This window comes from Neophocaena asiaeorientalis, unplaced genomic scaffold (genome assembly GCF_003031525.2).
Source record: "Neophocaena asiaeorientalis asiaeorientalis breed wild unplaced genomic scaffold, Neophocaena_asiaeorientalis_V1.1 scaffold400, whole genome shotgun sequence".
Lineage (NCBI taxonomy): Eukaryota > Metazoa > Chordata > Mammalia > Artiodactyla > Phocoenidae > Neophocaena > Neophocaena asiaeorientalis.
In genome coordinates, this window is record NW_020175089.1 from 122,836 (window position 1) to 141,481 (window position 18,646).

Here is an 18,646-nt window from a genome sequence, read left to right on the forward strand (position 1 = left end):
AAAAAAAAAAAAAAAAATATATATATATATATAAAACAGTTCCTACCAAGTGTTTTTCTGTCCTTATAATCAGAACTCCAAAGGAGTAAGCTGCTGCTCCATGTTTCATAGGAGACCCGTGAGAAATTCCTGAGCAGGTCTTGTGGGAGGGTAGGAGGTAGGAGGCCTGTTAGTAATTAAAACATTTACTTGATTAAAAATATAACATCTCTCTAAAAAGACTTAGGTGCCTGTGTCCTTAGAACTAGACTCTTAAAAATCTACCAATCACATTTGGATTTCCTGCTGAGAGAAGAAATAGCAATCATGACTCAGATAATTGGGCTTTGGCTCATGGAAAATTCTAGAAACTGATGGGTAACGTTCACATCTCCAATAATAAGAGAAAGCATGAAACTTGAGTAAGTTTCCAGATACAGCAAAAATGAGGAGGTGTGTGTGTGTGTGTGTGTGTGTGTGTGAGACACAGCTTTACATTTTGGCTTAAATTAAAAAAAAATTCACAAATGTTAACCCACAGTAAAAAACTCCTCCAGTGTTATCTACCTACCTTTCCCATTAGTGTGACAGGAATAAAGGATGTTATGAAATCTGTAGATATTGGCATCCATCTCTTTACTTTTAAATGTTTTTTTGCTGGGGCTGAGCAGATGAAACCTTGGGGGAAAGATAAAGCCCAAACCATATCCATATAGCACCATTCAGATCACAGAACTACCAAAACGGATATGGAGAGAGACTGCTTCCACTCTCCCCTGCAGACAAGGCTGCCTTATAGGGAGGGAAACTGGCTGGAGACCCTGTTCCAGTGCATTTGCTTTTGCTCATGCCAATGCTTTCCAGGGATGAGGCGGCTGTTGGCTTGGGTGTCTGGTGCTGGCCCGGCACATCCATCCCTTGCTCTGGCTCCAGCTGCCAAGAAGCCCCCAGCATCATCCCAGATCTGTCAGTTCACTAAACACTGGCTGGTTGCCAGGTCCGTGTGTTGCCTTGTTGAGCCTCACAGTCCTGTAAATTCTTGCCCCCTTTGAGCAGATGAGGACACCGGAGCTTTGAGAGGCTCAGGAAACAGCCCAGTCAGTCTGCTCAGAGCAGAGCTGGGACCCAGCTTTCTGGGCTCAACCCCTTCAGCCGGACATTGGCTACATCCCCAATGGCACAGGAATAGCTTCTGTGGTGCCACGCGTTAACCTGGCTCCTTACAAGCCCCTTCTAACACCTGGAGCAATAAAGTCCCCTTGGTTTGTGTCATCCTGTTCCATCCTAGAGCTGGATTTCTCAACCTTGACACTATTGACATTTTGGGCCTGGTAATTGTTGTGGGGCATCCCATGCACTGTAGGATATTTAACAGCATCACTGACCTCTACTCACCAAATGCCAGTAGCACCCCTCCCTCACTTGTAACAAACAAAATATCTCTAGACACTGCCCAATGTCATATGGGGCAGGGGGAGCAGAAGCAACTCCAGCTGAGAAGCACTGTTCTCTAGCTGTCATTTCCCAAATGCTTTCTGGCAGTCAAGGCTATAGGTTCTGGAGATAAACTCCCTGGGTTTGGGTCTTGATATTGCCACTTACAGTTGGGTGAATAAACTGCTTAACTGTGCCCTTACTTCTCTATGAAATGGGAATAAAGACTGCCCCTGCCTTATGATGTTGAGTGAGGTTAAATAAGTTGATAATTACAGTAGCCTAATTATTAATATGCATCCTCTGTATACATCAGTCTGTGTGTATAGTGTGTAGATGGATGACAGCTGTGATGTGACTCTGGAGGTCACTGTGTGCCAGGCACTGTGCTAGGCATTTTACAAGCATGACCCAATTTTGTCCTCGCAACAACTCTGAAAGAATTCAAGATCATCTCCCTTTTACAGTGAAGAAGCTGAGACTCAAAGAGACTATATCTTTCCGGACGTCCCGAGGATGTGAAGACAAACAGCTGAGCCAGGATCCAAAATTAGGTCCGTCTCACTCTAAAGCCTACCTATTCCAGAACGTTCCCATTTCCACCAAGAAAACCAAGGAGCAGAGAGATGGATATGAGGCCTTGGGGCCCAGATGCACACACCGCAGGCAGCCCTCACCTTGCTGACAAAGAATGGGTGCTGATTCACAGGTGGATTTGAGGTGCATGGGAATGCACTTTATTCTCTGTTCTTGGTAGGCTGGAATCCTCTAAGAAGCTCCTTAGCATCAGCAGACTGTGATTTGTGGGTAAAGCTGGGACCATGGGCTGCAAAAAAAGTATTAAGAGTAGTGATCCCTGAGTCTCTCCTATGCACTCACTGTACCTTGAGTGATGGTCTTATTTGATTTTATAAAAGACAGACCAGATTTTCTCACCCATTACAGAAGGCATTGAAGAGCACAAGTTCTAGAATCAGATCCCCAAGATTCCAGCACTTTCTATCTGTGTGATCTTGTCTGTGACTCAGTTCATTCATCTGTAAATAGGGTGTCTCGATACCTACTTCGAACTTGTCCTGAGGATAAAAAAAGGTTAATAAATGTAAAGGAGTTAGCACATGGCAAGCCCTCAGTGTCAGCCCTTAGTCTCAGGAATATTTCTGGTTGGAAAACATGTCACCATATCTGCTCTCGCCAGTCACAGGAGCAACCTGTCGGTATAATCTTTTACATATTTTCAAATTATGGGGACAGGTTCTATCTGACTCTGCCCTCATGGCCGCTCTGTGCAGCCTCATAATTACTACTGTCATCTCTTTAGAGATATGGGTCACGGAAGGCCAGAGTAGCCGTGTGACTTCCTCAAGGTCATGCAGAGCCTTAGTGACTGAACTGGCCTGAGGACCCCAATCCTGCCACCCCAGTGCTTTCTCTACTCTCCAGAATGGAAATGACATTCTCAGACTTCTTATGGAAGACAGCTGCTAAGAGAGAACAGAAATTTAGCAGCATTAAGGGAAGAGCCATCATCCCTATAGATGCATAGTTGTGATGGTTCCTGCCAACCAATCCCTCTACCTTACCCTCTTCATCTCCACTGCAGAGCAGCAAAGTGACCAAAGCTGGGCCCAGGTCATCCCAAATAGCTAGCATATTAAGGGGTTCTGAGTGAAGAGAGAGGATGCAAGAAAAACCGTGGCATGGTTCCCTAGACTTTCCTTCTGGGATCACCAGTGCAATGATTTTTTCACTGCTCGGCTTCACTTTGTTTTCCCTAGAAGGAAAAAGCAATTGAACCAGTGTGCTCAGCCTTCCTGAATCAATAGTTTAATGTCTCACCATTCTTTGTGGTACTTGTCACACCCAGATTCAACCAAGGCTCCAGGAACAAAACTGTAGCTCCTAATCTACTAAGGATCCCAGCAGAACACTTTTCAGAGACACTTTAGGGCCTGATGGGTAGTGAAATGACGAGGCTGTTGAAATCTGATGGGCTGCGTCCAAAATCTGAGAGAGGGGTAGGGGGAGAGAGAAAAGTGCTTAATATAACAAGGGATAGTATCGCCTATAGATTTTTCTTCCTTTACACATGGGCTCCTGCAAGATGTTCATTAAGGCTCATAAAACATCAAAGAGGTGATTCAGAACAACATCTCTAACATCTGTCCCTTCTCATGGAGACTTTAGGCATCATTTGCCTATGAATGAACTCCTCTTCCCATGAACGTTCTTGTGGTTCAAAGTAAATTGTATTTTGGTCACTATAAGTGGGTTTTCCTGTTACCAAATTAAAAACGAAATGAATCTAACCTGGCATTGTCTGTCCCAGTGCTCTTAGAGGCCCTGACACATTTGAACCATATTCTACAGCAGTGAACTAATCCCTAAAGGTGCAACCCCCTTCCCCCCACCATGTCCCTGCAGGCGGTGACAGATCACGGGTCAGAGTAATCTGCTCTTTTTTTTTTATTGTGGTAAAATATACATAAATCATATTTATTTTAACCATTTATAAATATGCAGTTCAGTGGCATTAAATACAGTCACATTGTTGTGTAACCATCATCACTGTCGATAACCAAAACTTTTTCATCATCCTCAACAAAAACTCTGTAACCATCAAACAGTAACAACCCCATTTCCCCTCCCACCAGCCCTTAGTAACCTCTATTCTGTTTTGTGTCTCTATGAATTTGCCTATTCTAGGTACCTCGTGTACGTGGAATCTACAATATTTATCCATGTCTGGCTTATTTCACTAAACCTAGTGTTTTCAAGGTTCATCCATGTTATAGCATGTAACAAAATGCCATTCCTTTTTTGGCTTAATAAATCCCACTGTGTGTATATACCATATTTTGTTATTCATCGGTTAATTGACACTTGGGTTGTTTCCACCTTGTAGCTATTGTGAATCACGCTGCTATGATCATTGGTGTACGAATATTTGCTCAAATCCCTGCTTTCAGTTCGTTTAGATGTGCAGTGTAGGTAGTAGCAGAGTTGTTGCATCATACGGTAGCTCTACGCTTAACCTTTGAGAAACTGCCCAACCGTTTTCTACAGTGTCGTCTTGTCTTTAAACAATTATCACAAATTTTAAACATATACAAAAGTATACAAAATACTGTGAGTGTTCCTTGTATACCCATGAACTCATCCAGCTTTAATATTTACCAACTGATGGCTGTCATGTTTTACCTATACCCCCACCTGTTTCACTCCATTCCATATTACCTTTTTTTTTTTTTAAACATCTTTATTGGAGTGTAATTGCTTTACAATGGTGTGTTAGTTTCTGCTTTATAACAAAGGGAATCAGTTATACATATACATATGTTCCCATATCTCTTCCCTCTTGCGTTTCCCTCCCTCCCACCCTCCCTGTCCCACCTCTCTAGGTGGTCACAAAGCGGCATGGACATATATACACTACCAAACGTAAAATAGATAGCTAGTGGGAAGCAGCCGCATAGCACAGGGAGATCAGCTCGGTGCAGAGTAATCTGCTCTTGAATAGAGGATGCATCCTTCGTTTGGAGTAGCAATGGTGGGGGGTTAATTGGATATACTGATTCGGAGGTGGAGGAAGAGCCCGAAATACCCTGTCCCCTTGAGCCTGCTGATGGGAGATTGACTCATTTCTTCAAATAACTAGGGTTTGCCTCTTTGTAGGGCTCATGAGCCACTTGTCAGAACTCTCCGTGTGCGTTTGCCATCCGTTATGTAAGGCAGGGAAGTACACGACTCTTCAAACTTCGTGTCATAAGGTGTAAATTCCTACATGCCTAAATAAGAATCCAGCCTCACGGTGTGGGAGATTTTCCTGCAAAAATGCTAAATATGGTGAATGGCTTTCTGCTACATGCAGTTTGGAAACCCAGCAAGTGTCTGATCATCCAGAACTGAACCTCCTTCCCAAGTTCCTTGCACCAGCACCTTAAGGAGACACCTTGATCCCTGAGGTTCTACTGGGCCCTGCTCTTGACCACTGCTGCCTGCTGTGATATGTGTGCCTCTTTCACTGAAATTGAGTGCCAGCTCGAAGTGTGTGCTGTGTCTCTTTGTCATCCGGCCAATATAATAGGCTCTGAAACAGGGCCACTCCATTTTGTAAATGAACATAAGTAATTCGGAGGAAAATGAGCATGGTTCTTCCTCAAGCGGGGACAGTAGCTATTGTTTATTAAGATGCCATTGGAGGTGGAACAACTCCCTACCATCCTGTAATCGGAGCTCTTGTGTCAGCAGTCACTTCAGCGGAAGTGAAGGCTGGAAAGTCATGGATGGAGACACAGGAGCCCATCCACCACAGGCCAGGCAGGCGGGGACTGGCTGCATCAGTGGTGGTCCTGCTGTGGGATTGCAGACCATAACAGGAGGGATGCAGGTCACAGGGTTTAATGAATCCCCTTCCCCTAATTATCAATCTCTAAAATGTCCCTACAGAGAAAGCTAGGTACTGATTCTCTCCCGAATCCTTACAAGCAGACGTTTTTCTTTCCCCAAGCCAAGCCTAGTCCTGTTACCTTTCCCTCTGAGCCAAGTAAGGACAATTTAAGATGTCCTTTTCTTGCTCAGAGCCTTATGATTCACTTTTATCCTGCGTTTGATTTGTGGAGAACAAGCATCACGCAGTCTGGCCTTTTTTCATTTGGGGGATGAGCAGTGTCTGCTTTATTGTGCTTTGAAAGGTGTATTGGAGCATCACACTCAAGCACTGGAACCAGCTGCCTTCCCATCCCCTATAACTGCAAGGAGTGGATAGAGGGACACCATCCTTCATGGAAACTTCCGTAGTCCCCATTCTGTGGACGCAGACTTACAACACGCCTGCCCGTGCACACACACACCTCCAGCACAATCCAGCCGCAGCCTCCCTGTCACCAGCATGGAAGGCCACAGTGACAAATAGATGCTGCCGCAGGGTTTTTTTCCTTCTTTTCTTTCTCTCTCCCTCCCCCCACCAAGCCTTTTTTTCTAGCCTTGGCATAAAATGGTCAAATGATGTTCTACTGCAGAATTCAATTTCACAGTTCAGTTAGGTCCTTGATTACACTGCCAAATTCAGACTACTGTGCATTTAACTAACATGGATCAGGGGAATTCTGGCTGACAGTCAGCTTTAATCAGAGTAATTGATAGCTGTGTGGAGTTTTATGCCCTGTCCACCCCAGCACACCCCTGGTGAAATTGATTGATTAAATGAATTCATTGCTATAATTATTTATAATTTTGATACATCACAAGCCTGTGACTGGCCCTATCCTTGGAGATGTGCTCATTGTGGAAGGGGAATCTGGCTGAGTTGTTAACTGAGGATTATTTATTCCCATATAATACTGCTTTTTTTTTTTTTTTTGGTCCTTTTTTTTTTTTGATTGAGTTTGAATAGAGACATGAAAAAGCCCGTTTCTTTAAGATTTAATTTATATTGAATTCTAAAAGGCATTGGGAAACTAAAAAAATGAATATGTTATTAACCATTTTAGAGGAAAGAAACTAAGACTGTTTCTATGTCTTTTCAATATTTTTAAAGATTCCTGTAGCGAGAATTCCTTCTGAGAATGTATCTGATTTCCAATGACAATTAGTGGTCATGTGACATCAACTAAGCAGTTTGGCAGTCTGGTGATATCAGCCTGGGTAATAATTTACAAATAAATCTGTTCTGCTCTTATTACATCTTGCCATATGGAGATCACCCTTAAAAGTATGCAGGCCATGGTCTCACTTGTATGAAACTATTGATACTTTTCCACAAAATCACAGGACTGTTCTCTTTAGAGGAGTGGGGGAAGGCTTTCTGGTGTCTCTTTATTGTTTTCTCTCCTGCCTTGTGGCTTTCCACCCCTGCTCCCTCTGCCCTTGCAATAAGGTCTTAGAAGGTAAACTATATGCATAGATCTTTTCGAAATGGTTTGGGGCATGGATGGTGGGAGGCACATTGGACTCGCTTATTAAATATCTATACCTTTCCCTGGTCCAATTTCACCACATTGTGGTTTCACTAGATTATAAAATCCTACATCCCTCTTGAGATGCTACAGTCCTGCCCACGTGGACTCCAAATGTACTCCTTTTGTTCTAGAATATATTTGTAAATCAGGTTGTAGAAAAGGTAGCCCAGTTCAAGCTTCACTCTTCTGCAAGTCTCTCTTACAGACACAAACATGTATATATGTACAAAACAGTATGTATGGACAAATTCATCATTTTTGTTTCACCCATTTATAATTATAAGATATCATGGGAAAGATGATTTAGAGTAGAACAATTAAATAATTATAACAGTTTAAGAGCCATGGAAAAGGGCCAGGAGTCCATGTTATAGAAGAAAGCTTGGGCTTTCTTTCTTGAACAAACACACAGAAGAAAGTTTGGACATTGCAGCTGAACACAAAATTCTGCTCTGGCCAAAGTAAAAATGAAAGCAGTGAATTATGTATATATGAGCAACTCATTTTGCTGTGATGATTATTCTTTTTTTTTGTATATTTTGAGCTGATTTCTATAAGCCAAGCCAAGCCCCCCCCCCACACACACACTTAATTTTTCTTTTCACCCCCCTCCCCCAGGCATTATCGTCCATCATTTTCTGGCCCAGTTCTTGCATTTGGCCTCAGGCTGCTCAGACATCTGGGCCCCCAGTGAAACACCCTAATCAGGCTTTAGCTCCGTAGCAGTTACTCTACACTGTGCCCACCTCTGTCCTGACCCTGTCTACCTTTGCATCATTGAAAGATAGCTCTGAGAAGGTATCATGGACCCATGTTCTAAAGTGACACTGTCAGGATTTGAACCCCAGCTCGACTTCTTAGGAGCTTCGAGACCTTTGCACGACTACTTAAACCTGCGGTGCCTCAGTTTCCTTTTCTGTAAAATGGAACAATTACAGGACTTTATCTCACTGTGTAACTTGGGATTTAAATGTAGCCATGTACATGAAATGCTTGGAACAGTCCCTGGCACGTGGGAAGCACTCAGCAAATGTCAAGTACCATTATTAACATCAGTATGAGTTACTCCTGTGAGACAAGCTTCTAACAGAGCAGTTGGTTAATGGAAGGGGCCCCGACTTTGCTCCCAGTAAAACACCCCTACTTTTTATCAGAGAGAATGTCCACCCTTGATTATGTAGGCCAGGGAGGTGACAACTAGTGGAAGAAATGCCAAGGCAGACAAGAAAGAAGGCCTGTGGTGCCACTGTGTCCAGCAGCTGGGATATGGATACCCTCCCACTGGAGGTGAAGGCCTGACCAGAGACGAAGAATCGGGTTGTGTAATATTCTTGGAGGTTTGGGGCAGTTGGCCTTGGATTGCTTGGGAACAGTTTCACCTCCCAGAGCCTCAGTTTTATCAATACAGTGGGATTAACTGCCTTCTGCTTGACTCTTAGAGTGAAAAATCATGAGGCCAGCCACCAACGTGTGGGCCAGCGATAGTCACCATCATGGAATCCTTGGGTCATCAAAACCCAACTGTGAGCCATGGTTCTGCAAGATGGTGGCCAGAACAAAGTCACCTATGAATTTCTCCTTCCCAAAGCCAGCTGTTTGTCCACCATCATCTCCTTGAGGGGATGGAGTCTAGAAGGAGGACCATGCATTCTCTCACTGGAGCCAAAAGTCCATTGTCCTTTGACTGGTATCCCTTGAGTCTGGTTCCAAAAACTGTCTCCTGTGATAGTGTTTGCTCCTCACCCACTGCTTTTTTAAGAGTCTGCACCTCTTCCCAGCAGCCATGAAAGATAATGGCACCGTTTTATCTCCAAGACCTAGTATCAAAGACGTTTAGCTAGCACTGAACATCTCTGCATTCTGTCTGACTGGAAATTGTCCCATTTGTGCAGACAAGCGTCCTTTGCTTTCTTTTTCTTTTTTTTTTAATTAATTATATTTTAATTTAATTTTTATTTTATTTTATATTGGAGTATGGTTGATTTACAAGACAAAGGAGGCAAAAGAATAGACAATGGAGAAAAGACAGTCTCTTCAATAAGTGGTGCTGGGAAAACTGGACAGCTACATGTAAAAGAGTGAAATTAGAACATTCTCTAACACCATACACAAAAAAAAACTCCAAATGGATTAAAGACCTAAATGTAAGGCCAGGTACAAGCATCCTTTTCTTTTTTTATTTTTTTTTGCGGTACACGGGCCTCTCACTGTTGTGGCCTCTCCCGTTGCAGAGCACAGGCTCCGGACACACAGGCTCAGCAGCCATGGCTCACGGGCCCAGCCCCTCCATGGCATGTGGGATCTTCCCAGACCGGGGCACGAACCCGCGTCCCCTGCATCAGCAGGCGGACTCTCAACCACTGTGCCACCAGGGAAGCCCCAGCATCCTTTTCTTGATGCATCATGCCAGCCGTGAAGATTAGACTCTGATAAGGAAGAGCAGTGTCCGGATGTGATTCCTACAAGAAACAGCCTTTTATTTCTGACATTTCTTCAGAGACGAGTTATACATGCTTGCGGGGAATGAATTCAGTTTCACTTAAACTACAGGAGGAGATCCTCCCAGGAGGACACCAGGAGATGATGGCATGTGGCGGCTCCCAGGACACACTTTCAAAATAAAAGTCACAGACCCCGCTTGCCCTCACACACTGGCCTTGTGACTAGACTGGGCTTGGCTAATCTGGCTTAATTTAAAGGAAGAATTGAATTATTTAATTTACGCTGACATTCGTCTCCCCACCAGCCCAGCACATACACATGCCAGTTTTCCTTGTGTATGGCACAAATCCAGGGCCTTAGACACAAATCAGCTTGATGTCAAATATAGCATTTTAATTAGAGTACAGTGCTGAATATATTACAATTAGGGACACTTTGATTGTTTTAGAAGGTTAATGTATGGGAGTATATATGCTACCAGTATATTGTACATATTCAGTAAATGCTCACTAGTCTTATTACCACTGTAGTTGCTATTTATTATTTTATTTTATATTCCTGCCACTGTGCTAAGCACTTTATATAATAATAACACTACCCAGAATGAATTAGCAGACTGTATGGAACAGTCACTGTTCAAACCCTTTGATTTGTATTCAGTTCCTTAGAGTTCACAGTGACCTAAGGAGATAGGTATTATTATCATTTGGGAGATAGGTATTATTATCATTTGGTAGGTATTATTATTATTGCTCTCATTTTACCAGTGAGAAAACTGAAGCACAGGAGTTGAAATAACTTGCCCAATGTCGTACAACTTGTAAATGGCAGAAGAAGTTTTCGAGTCCAAAGTCTTTTCTTAAACACCAGGCTTCTCTAGGATTCCCCCAGGTAAGCCTCATAAAAACCCCATGAGGGAGGTGTGATGACCCTCATTTTACAGATGAGGAAACTGAGGTTGAGAGAGGCTAAATGATTTGACTCAAGTCATTAGAATCAATATTCAGCCCTCAATATGTCCTTCAAATATGTTCTCTCTGCTCTGCAATCAGGCCAGGGCCCTGGCTTAGCAGGACACGGGCCCCTGCTGGCTGATGCTAGACTGACTGAGTGCAGCAGTACAGGAGGCCAGCAGTGTGATCTGGGAGCCAATGCACAGTGCATAACTGAGAATGGTACCATGGCAATTTTCAGGAGGCTGCTGTGTGCAGATCTTGCTCCCTGACTTGTTGAAGAGGCATCTGTCCATGCTGTGCAAGGGACCAGAGGTTCATACACCGTCCTTCTGCCAGATGACCACCATGTTGCCAGATGCAATGAGCAACATGCTGCATCCAACTTCACTTCTCCGTGGCATTTGATGTGGTTCATCACTCCTTCCTTCTTGAAATACTTTCCTTTCTGGGCTCCAGGACATCCTAGTCCCTTAGTTTCTTTCCTACATCACAGGCCACTCCTTCTCTGCTCCTTTTTGCAAGTTCCTTCTCCTCTTTTTAGTCTCTAGATGTTGTAGTCCTTGGATTTTCTCTTACACATTCAACACCATGGCTTTTAACACCAGCTAAATACTGATGACTCTCAGATTCATGTCTTTAATGTCAACTTTCCCGTGGACTGGAGTCATGTCTAAGTCACCTAAGCGGCATCTCTGCTTGGATGCTTAATAGCTCTCTCAAACTTAATGTGGCCATGATGGAACTCTGGGTTTCACCCTATGTTTTAGTTATCTATTGCTGTGTAACAAATCATCCCCAAATTTAATGGCTTAAAACAACAATGAACATTTATTACCTCACACAGTTTCTGTGGGTTTCCATGGCTAGCTTAACTAGGTGATTCTGACCTTGAGTCTGTCATGAGGTTGCAGTCAAGAGGTCAGCAGGGCTGCAATCATCTGAAGGCTTGACTGGGGCCAGAGGATCACCTCCAAGATGGCGCACATGGCTGTTGGTGGCAGACTTCAGTTTCTAGCTGGCTCTTGGCAGGAGGACCTCTCTATAGGGTTTGAGGGGTGTCCTCGCGACATGGCAGCTGGAGAAAGCCGGAGCAAGCAATCCAAGAGAGAAGGCAGAGAAGCCACAATGTCTTTTTTTGGCCTCAGAGGACACTTACTATTACTTCCACCATAATCTTTTGCTCACAGATCAACCTGATACAATGGGGGAGGAGACTACACATTCATGTCAGGAGGCAGGAATCACTGGGAACCATCTTGGAGGCTGATTCACAGCTGAGAAGCCTGCTCCTGCCCCTATGCGCCTCATATTATTAAGTGGCTTGCTCCTCAGCATAATATCCTGGGAGTCATCTTTGATTCTTCTCCTTCATATTCAATCCATCAGAAAATTGGATCAGCTCCATCTTCAGACTCTACTCTGGATCCCATTTCTCACCCCATCTAGAGCACCCACCCTCATCTCTGCCCATATTGACTGCAGTAAGCTAACTGGCAACCCTGTTTCCACCCCTGCCACCAAAGCCTCTTCTCCAGCATCCAGAGAGTCAAGTTCATGTCACTGTCCTCTGCTTAGCAACCTCCAGTGGCTCCCACTTCCCTCAGCAACAGCCAGCATCCTTGCTGTGGTCTGTATGATCTGCCCCTCACCACTTCTCTCTCTGTCTTTCCAAACTGCCTCCTCTCTGCACCAGGAGAGCCTCCAGGCTGTTCCTCAAGCCTGTGTGTGCCTCAGAATCCTGCGTGTGCTGTGCCCTCTGCCTGGACTACCCCTGCCCCCCACAGTCACAGGGCTTGCTCCCGCACTTCAGCCAGGTTTCTGCTCATGTTACACCTCTCACAAAGGCCTTCCTTGGCCATCCCATGCAAGATGGCACCTTGTTATTCTCAATCCCCTTGTTCTGCTTTATTTTTCTTCATATCACCTATTACTACTGGACCACATACTGTATATTTATTGATTTTCTTGTTTATCATCCGTCTCCTTCTCTAGAATGTCAACTCCAGGACAACAGAAATACCATCCATTATGATTATTGCTGGACCTTCCCACAGCACCTGAAATGGTGCCTAGCACATAATGGTTGCTTAAATATTAATCTGTGCACTAAACAAATGAATGAATGGACCATGTGGGAGCAATGAATTCAACTAGAACAGTGCCACCCGATAGAACATTCTGCAATGGTGGAAATATTCTATATGTTCTATAAATATTTTATATCTTGTCCAATGTGGTGACTCTTAAATACCTAACATGTGACTAATATGAGTGAGGAATGGATTATTTTTATTTTAACTTTTAATTTCTATTGATTTTAATTAAATAGTCATGTGTAGCCAGCAACCATCATTTTAGAGCAAATCTGGATCCTTGGAGTGGGCATGTAAATGTCATTCCATGTACATCCTGGTAGAGTGGAAGAGACTTCCTGGGATGCTGTGTTAAGAAGGAGCTGGAGGTCCAATCAATGAATCTTTTTCAAACACCTTCTATGTATCCAACACTCTCGTTATCATCAGGATCTTACACAAAAGAGTGTATTCATCTATTAGCACTTTCTGCTTTGGGCAAGGAGGCGAGTATGGTATGATGTGGTATATTCACCATCCCTGACCTCAGTCATTCCAGGGGTGACCAGAGCTCCTTCCTGACTTTTCCAGAGAGTGATTGCTGGAACTTACACCTAGTGTCATGGCAGCCCCTCACTGGCTTTCCCCACCCCTGCCCCGTGTGTCCTCCCCATCCTCTCCACTAAGTTCCCTCAATCCACTCTTCACAATCAGAGTAGAATGTTCTTGCCTTGAATCCTTTTGAGGGCTGAGCAGATTTCTCTTTCACACACACGGCCCTGCAGATTTTGGATTTTCTCAAACATTATACATTTATACTGATTTGTATGTGTTTATCTTATTGTCCGAAAAGCTGCTTTGCACAGGGAGTTAGGTTGTCCCTTTTACGTATTTGGTGAGTCCCCTACATACAAACCTTCAAGTTGTGAACTTTCAAAGATGTGAACGTGCATTTGTATGTCCAGTCACGTAAGTTAGTTCACATGTCTGGTGTACATTGTCACATGCATACATCCTCTACAAGTGGTTGTGCTTTTGTGTACTGTACTGTACAGTATCTTTATTTCAAGCCCAGGATGTCCAGAAGCAAGTGTAAAAGCAGCAGTGATATAGCTGGTACTGCTAAGAAGCGCCAAGCGATAACGATGGAAACAAAAGTGAAAATAATTGAGAGAGTGAAGCGAAGCAAAATAAGATGGTAGACACTGCTAGTTCTTATAACATGAATTGTTTAACCATTGGCATGATTCTGAAGAACAAGGACAAGATCACGGAACATGTGAAGTCTGCTGTGCTGATGATGTCACCAGTAATATCGAAGAAGCGTGGAAAAGTGACGGAGGAGATGGAGAAACTTCTCAGTCTGCGGATGCAGGATCACATCAGTGTCGAGTCCCGCTCAGCTTAATGCTGTTGCAAAAGAAAGCCAAAAGCCTTTATGAAGACTTGAAGAAGAAACACAGTGAAGAATCAGAGGGCGCATCTTTTAATGCCAGCCATGTCTGGTTTCATTGGTTCGAGGCTAGAGCCAACCTTCACAACGTAAAGGCAAGTGGCGAGGCAGCAAGTGCAGATACGGTAGCTGCCTGGGAACTTCCTAAAACACTTTGAGAAATTATTGATGAAGGAACATATTTCCCCTAGCAGATTTTTAATGTGGATGAGACAGTACTGTACTGGAGAAGGATGCCAGACCAAAGTTACATCAATAAGAAAGAAAAGTTGATGCCAGGCTATAAAGCAGCAAAGGACTGGCTAACTCTGTTGTTTGGTGGCAATGCTTTCGGCAATATGAAGCTGAAGGCTGTCTTAGTTTATCATTCAGAGAACCCAAGAGCCCTTAAAAACATAGCCCAGGGCTCCCTTCCTGTTGTGTGGAAGAGTAACCCCAAATCCTGGGTTACCCACACCATTTTCCAGGACTGATTTTTCCACCACTTTATCCCGGAGGTAGAGAAATCTTGCTTGGAGCAAGATGTCCCATTCAACATTCTTTTGCTTCTCAACAGTGCTCCAGGCTGCCCCCCATTCATGGACGACTTTCACCCCAACATCAAAGTAGTGCATCTGCCACCAAATTCTATGTCGCTCATCCAACCCATGGACCAGGGAGTTATTGTGATTTTCAAGAAATATGTATGTCACACTTTTTGTCAGGTAGTTAAGGCGAGTGATGAATCAGGAACAACCTTGCAACAATTTTGGAAGGACTTTAACATCTACAAGGCCATAAAAAACATTAACTTTGCTTGGCGTGAGGTTACAGCCATCACCATGAATGGGGTTTGGAAGAGCCTTTGCCCACAGTTTGTTCACGATTTTCATGGATTTGAGAATGTGGATGAGGAGTCCAAAGAGGTTTTCAGCAACTTAGTGACCCTCAGTGAGAAGCTGGAGCTAGATCTGCGAGAGGACAACTTCATTGAACTTCTTGCTGTGCAACATGAGGGGCTTACTAATGAAGACCTTATGGAATTGGAGGCCCAGAGAAAGGACAAAGAGAGACAAGAGGAAGAAGTAACTGAAGAACCGAAGAGTTTCATGATGCAGGAAATGGCAAGGGGATTTTCTTTATCTGAGGAGGCACTGTTAGTTTTTGAGACACAGGGCCCGAACATAGAATGGTACACCAAAGTTGCAGCAGCCGCTCAGAATGCAATCCAGTGCTACCGCATCATCTAAGATGAGAAAAAAGAGCTACTACCCAGACATCACTGGATCGTTTATTTTTCAAGACGGTAGGTAGAATTGAATCCAGCAAGGAACCAGAACCCGTGTCATCCACATCAGGCATGAGTGAAATTGCAGCTTGCCCTCCGTCTCCTATTGCTGACGATCTTTCAGCTCTACCATCTCCCACCTCCTCTCCCTCCTCCAGTCAGTAACTCTTCTTGCCTGTTCACTTGATCAGCCCCTGTGTGCCAGCTGTTGTACTGCACTACTGTACATTTCAAGGTACTGTTCTGTAAGATTAAAAATGTTTATTTTTTGTTTTTATGTATTATTTGTGTCAAAAGTATTATAAACCTGTTACAGTACAGTACTATAGAGCCGATTGTGTTAGTTGAGTACCTAGACTAACTTTGTTGAACTTACAAACAAATTGGACTTATGAACACGGTCTCGGAATGGAACTCATTCGTATGTAGGGGACTTACCGTATTGGTGTTTTCCCCTTCATAACTCCTGGGATCACCTCCTACTACTTGCATTCTAATCCAGGTCTCAGAGTCTACTTCTGGGGATTTTATTAGGGAAGGAGGAAGAAATAGGCAGGATGGGGAGGTCGGAGGGCAGATAAAGGGTGGAAGCGATGCATCCTGGGACCCCACGAGGTAAGCCTCACCCACGAGTGGGTTGTGCAGTGGTGCTCATCATTTGGACCAGCTGTGTGATGGCTATGGTATTCAGATGTAGCATGTGAATTTCTCCATCTGTGTCTGTCTTCCCAGGTGGATTATGATCGAGCACAGGTGGTCCTCAGCCCTCCACTGTCAGGGTCCGACACCTACCCCAGGGGCCCTGCCAAACTACCTCAAAGTCAAAGCAAAGCAGGCTATTCCTCAAGCAGCCACCAGTACCCATCTGGGTACCACACAGCCACCCTGTACCACCACCCCTCCCTCCAGACCAGTTCGCAGTACATCTCCACAGCTTCTTACCTGAGCTCTCTCAGCATCTCATCTAGCACCTACCCCCCACCCAGCTGGGGCTCCTCCTCAGACCAGCAGCCCTCCAGGGTGTCCCACGAACAGTTCCGGGCAGCTCTGCAGCTGGTGGTCAGCCCAGGAGACCCCAGAGAATATTTGGACAACTTTATCAAAATCGGGGAAGGGTCAACCGGCATTGTGTGCATCGCCACTGAGAAACACACGGGGAAGCAAGTCGCTGTGAAGAAAATGGACCTCCGAAAACAACAGAGACGAGAGCTGCTTTTTAATGAGGTAGATGGTGTGTTCGGATCATCCTTTCTGTCCTATGTAACATTTCTTTCCCATTTCAGAAATAACACATATACATTTTAGGACATTAGAAAACACAGAAAATATAAATACAAAAATAGCATCCCTTTTTCTATGCCTGTATGGCTGCCTCTTTATGAACTACTTCCTGTGGATCAGCCACTGTGCTAAGCATTGGTCTGGTTTGATTCTCACAATAGCCATAGACAGAAAAATGTTATCTCCATTTAGCAATAAGGAAACCTAGCATCAGATTATGTTACTAACCTGGGGTCAGTAGGTTCATACAGCTGTAACAATGCAATCAGCTGTGACTTTGGACCCTCTTCCGTGATGGCTTATGTGAAGGCTTCACCCAGCTCCAACTCCCATAGATGTTCATTTCTTTTCCATGCTCCAAACCTCACAGAGAGCGTGGGGTGAGTGGGATTCAGTTTTTTCCCAGTCCACAGCTCCTGATTTCTGGAACTTATTTCCAAACCACAATGCCAGAACAGACAGGGAAAATATAACTTAAACAACTGTATAATTTATTATTTAGCACTCATTCTGAAAATATCACCAGAAGCGGCCACAGGATGGCAATTCCTGGATGCTCTCTCCAGCAAGCAGAAACAAGTTGGCCTTTTAATGCCTAAGTCATAATGTTTTTACCTTCAAGACTTATCCTTTGTATTCAGCACAAACTTTCAGACTCAGCCTAGACCTCCCAAGAAGTTAGATTGGTGTCATGTGGCCCCAGCCCTAATAACTGTTTACTTCAGTCACTTCTGAGACTCACTTACCTTGAGTTGGTGACAATTTTGCCCAATAGCAGAGTGTGGACAATGTGTTTTAAAAGTAACCTATGGGATATCTGATCACATCCCCCCAAACATTCAACTAAACTCACTCTTGTGAATGCAAACTCTGCCATGGTTCTGCCTGTTTTTACCCCATATTCTCCCCCAACCCAGTGTCCTGTTGACCTGTCATTTTCTCTGAATTTGCTAAGTTGATCCCCTCTATTCCTGCCAGCTGCTCTCAGTGCTGTCCCTTTGTCTGTAATAGACTTCTGAATACCCCCCCCACACACACACAATCAGTACTCCCCATCAGTTGAACTCACAGCCCAAATGTAGTCATGAGAAAACAAAAAGTCAAATTTCACGGTCCGAAGTCAAACAGTGTCTTTCTATTTTGCCCAGGTTGTGATAATGCGGGATTATCACCATGACAATGTGGTTGACATGTACAACAGCTACCTTGTCAATGATGAGCTCTGGGTTGTCATGGAATTTCTAGAAGGTGGTGCCTTGACAGACATCGTTACTCATACCAGGTAAGTTTCTTTACTATCCAGGCAAGTAGTTCAAGGTGCTTATTATTCTTTTCCAGGGTAAGGCCTCAGTAACTATATTTATGAACTCTTCATAAGTAGTTAAGCACTTTGAAGGTAGAGAAACGACTGCCCTTTTTCTCTGTATTCCCAGGTGCCTATCACAATATCATGTATGTATAGTTCATTCGCTCAATTCACATTCTCCCTGCCCTCCAGAAGTTCATTGGTACTCACTGATTTTAAATCAGCAAGCTGCTGAGAATGGAGTTTCGGTGACAAAAAATAGAATTTCCCATCCCTACATAGATTTCTAAAACTGAGTTTCATTCTCCTAAGTTGCTGTACCATTGCTATGTGTTGATACCACCAAGGGTACCTGGGGAAGGCAGGGGCAGGTGAAAGATCAAAATTTTATGTCATAATAACAAACTACATAAGAGAGAGAGAGATTCTTCAAATCTGTTTTTAAATCATCTTGCAAGTAACAATGGTTGCTTGCCACTGTTGCCTCAGCTACTTG

At 43.9% G+C, this 18,646-nt stretch overlaps 1 protein-coding gene across 1 annotated transcript in view; it reads left to right on the forward strand.

Moving 5' to 3' along the window:
* The window catches only part of PAK5 (p21 (RAC1) activated kinase 5), a 99,013-nt gene that overhangs the window by 57,105 nt on the left and 23,262 nt on the right, over window positions 1–18,646 (forward strand). The window contains exons 3-4 of the mRNA XM_024764251.1: window positions 16,296–16,787; window positions 17,993–18,126. Coding sequence (XP_024620019.1) covers window positions 16,296–16,787; window positions 17,993–18,126 — 626 coding nt within the window. The remainder of the gene's footprint in view (window positions 1–16,295; window positions 16,788–17,992; window positions 18,127–18,646) is intronic.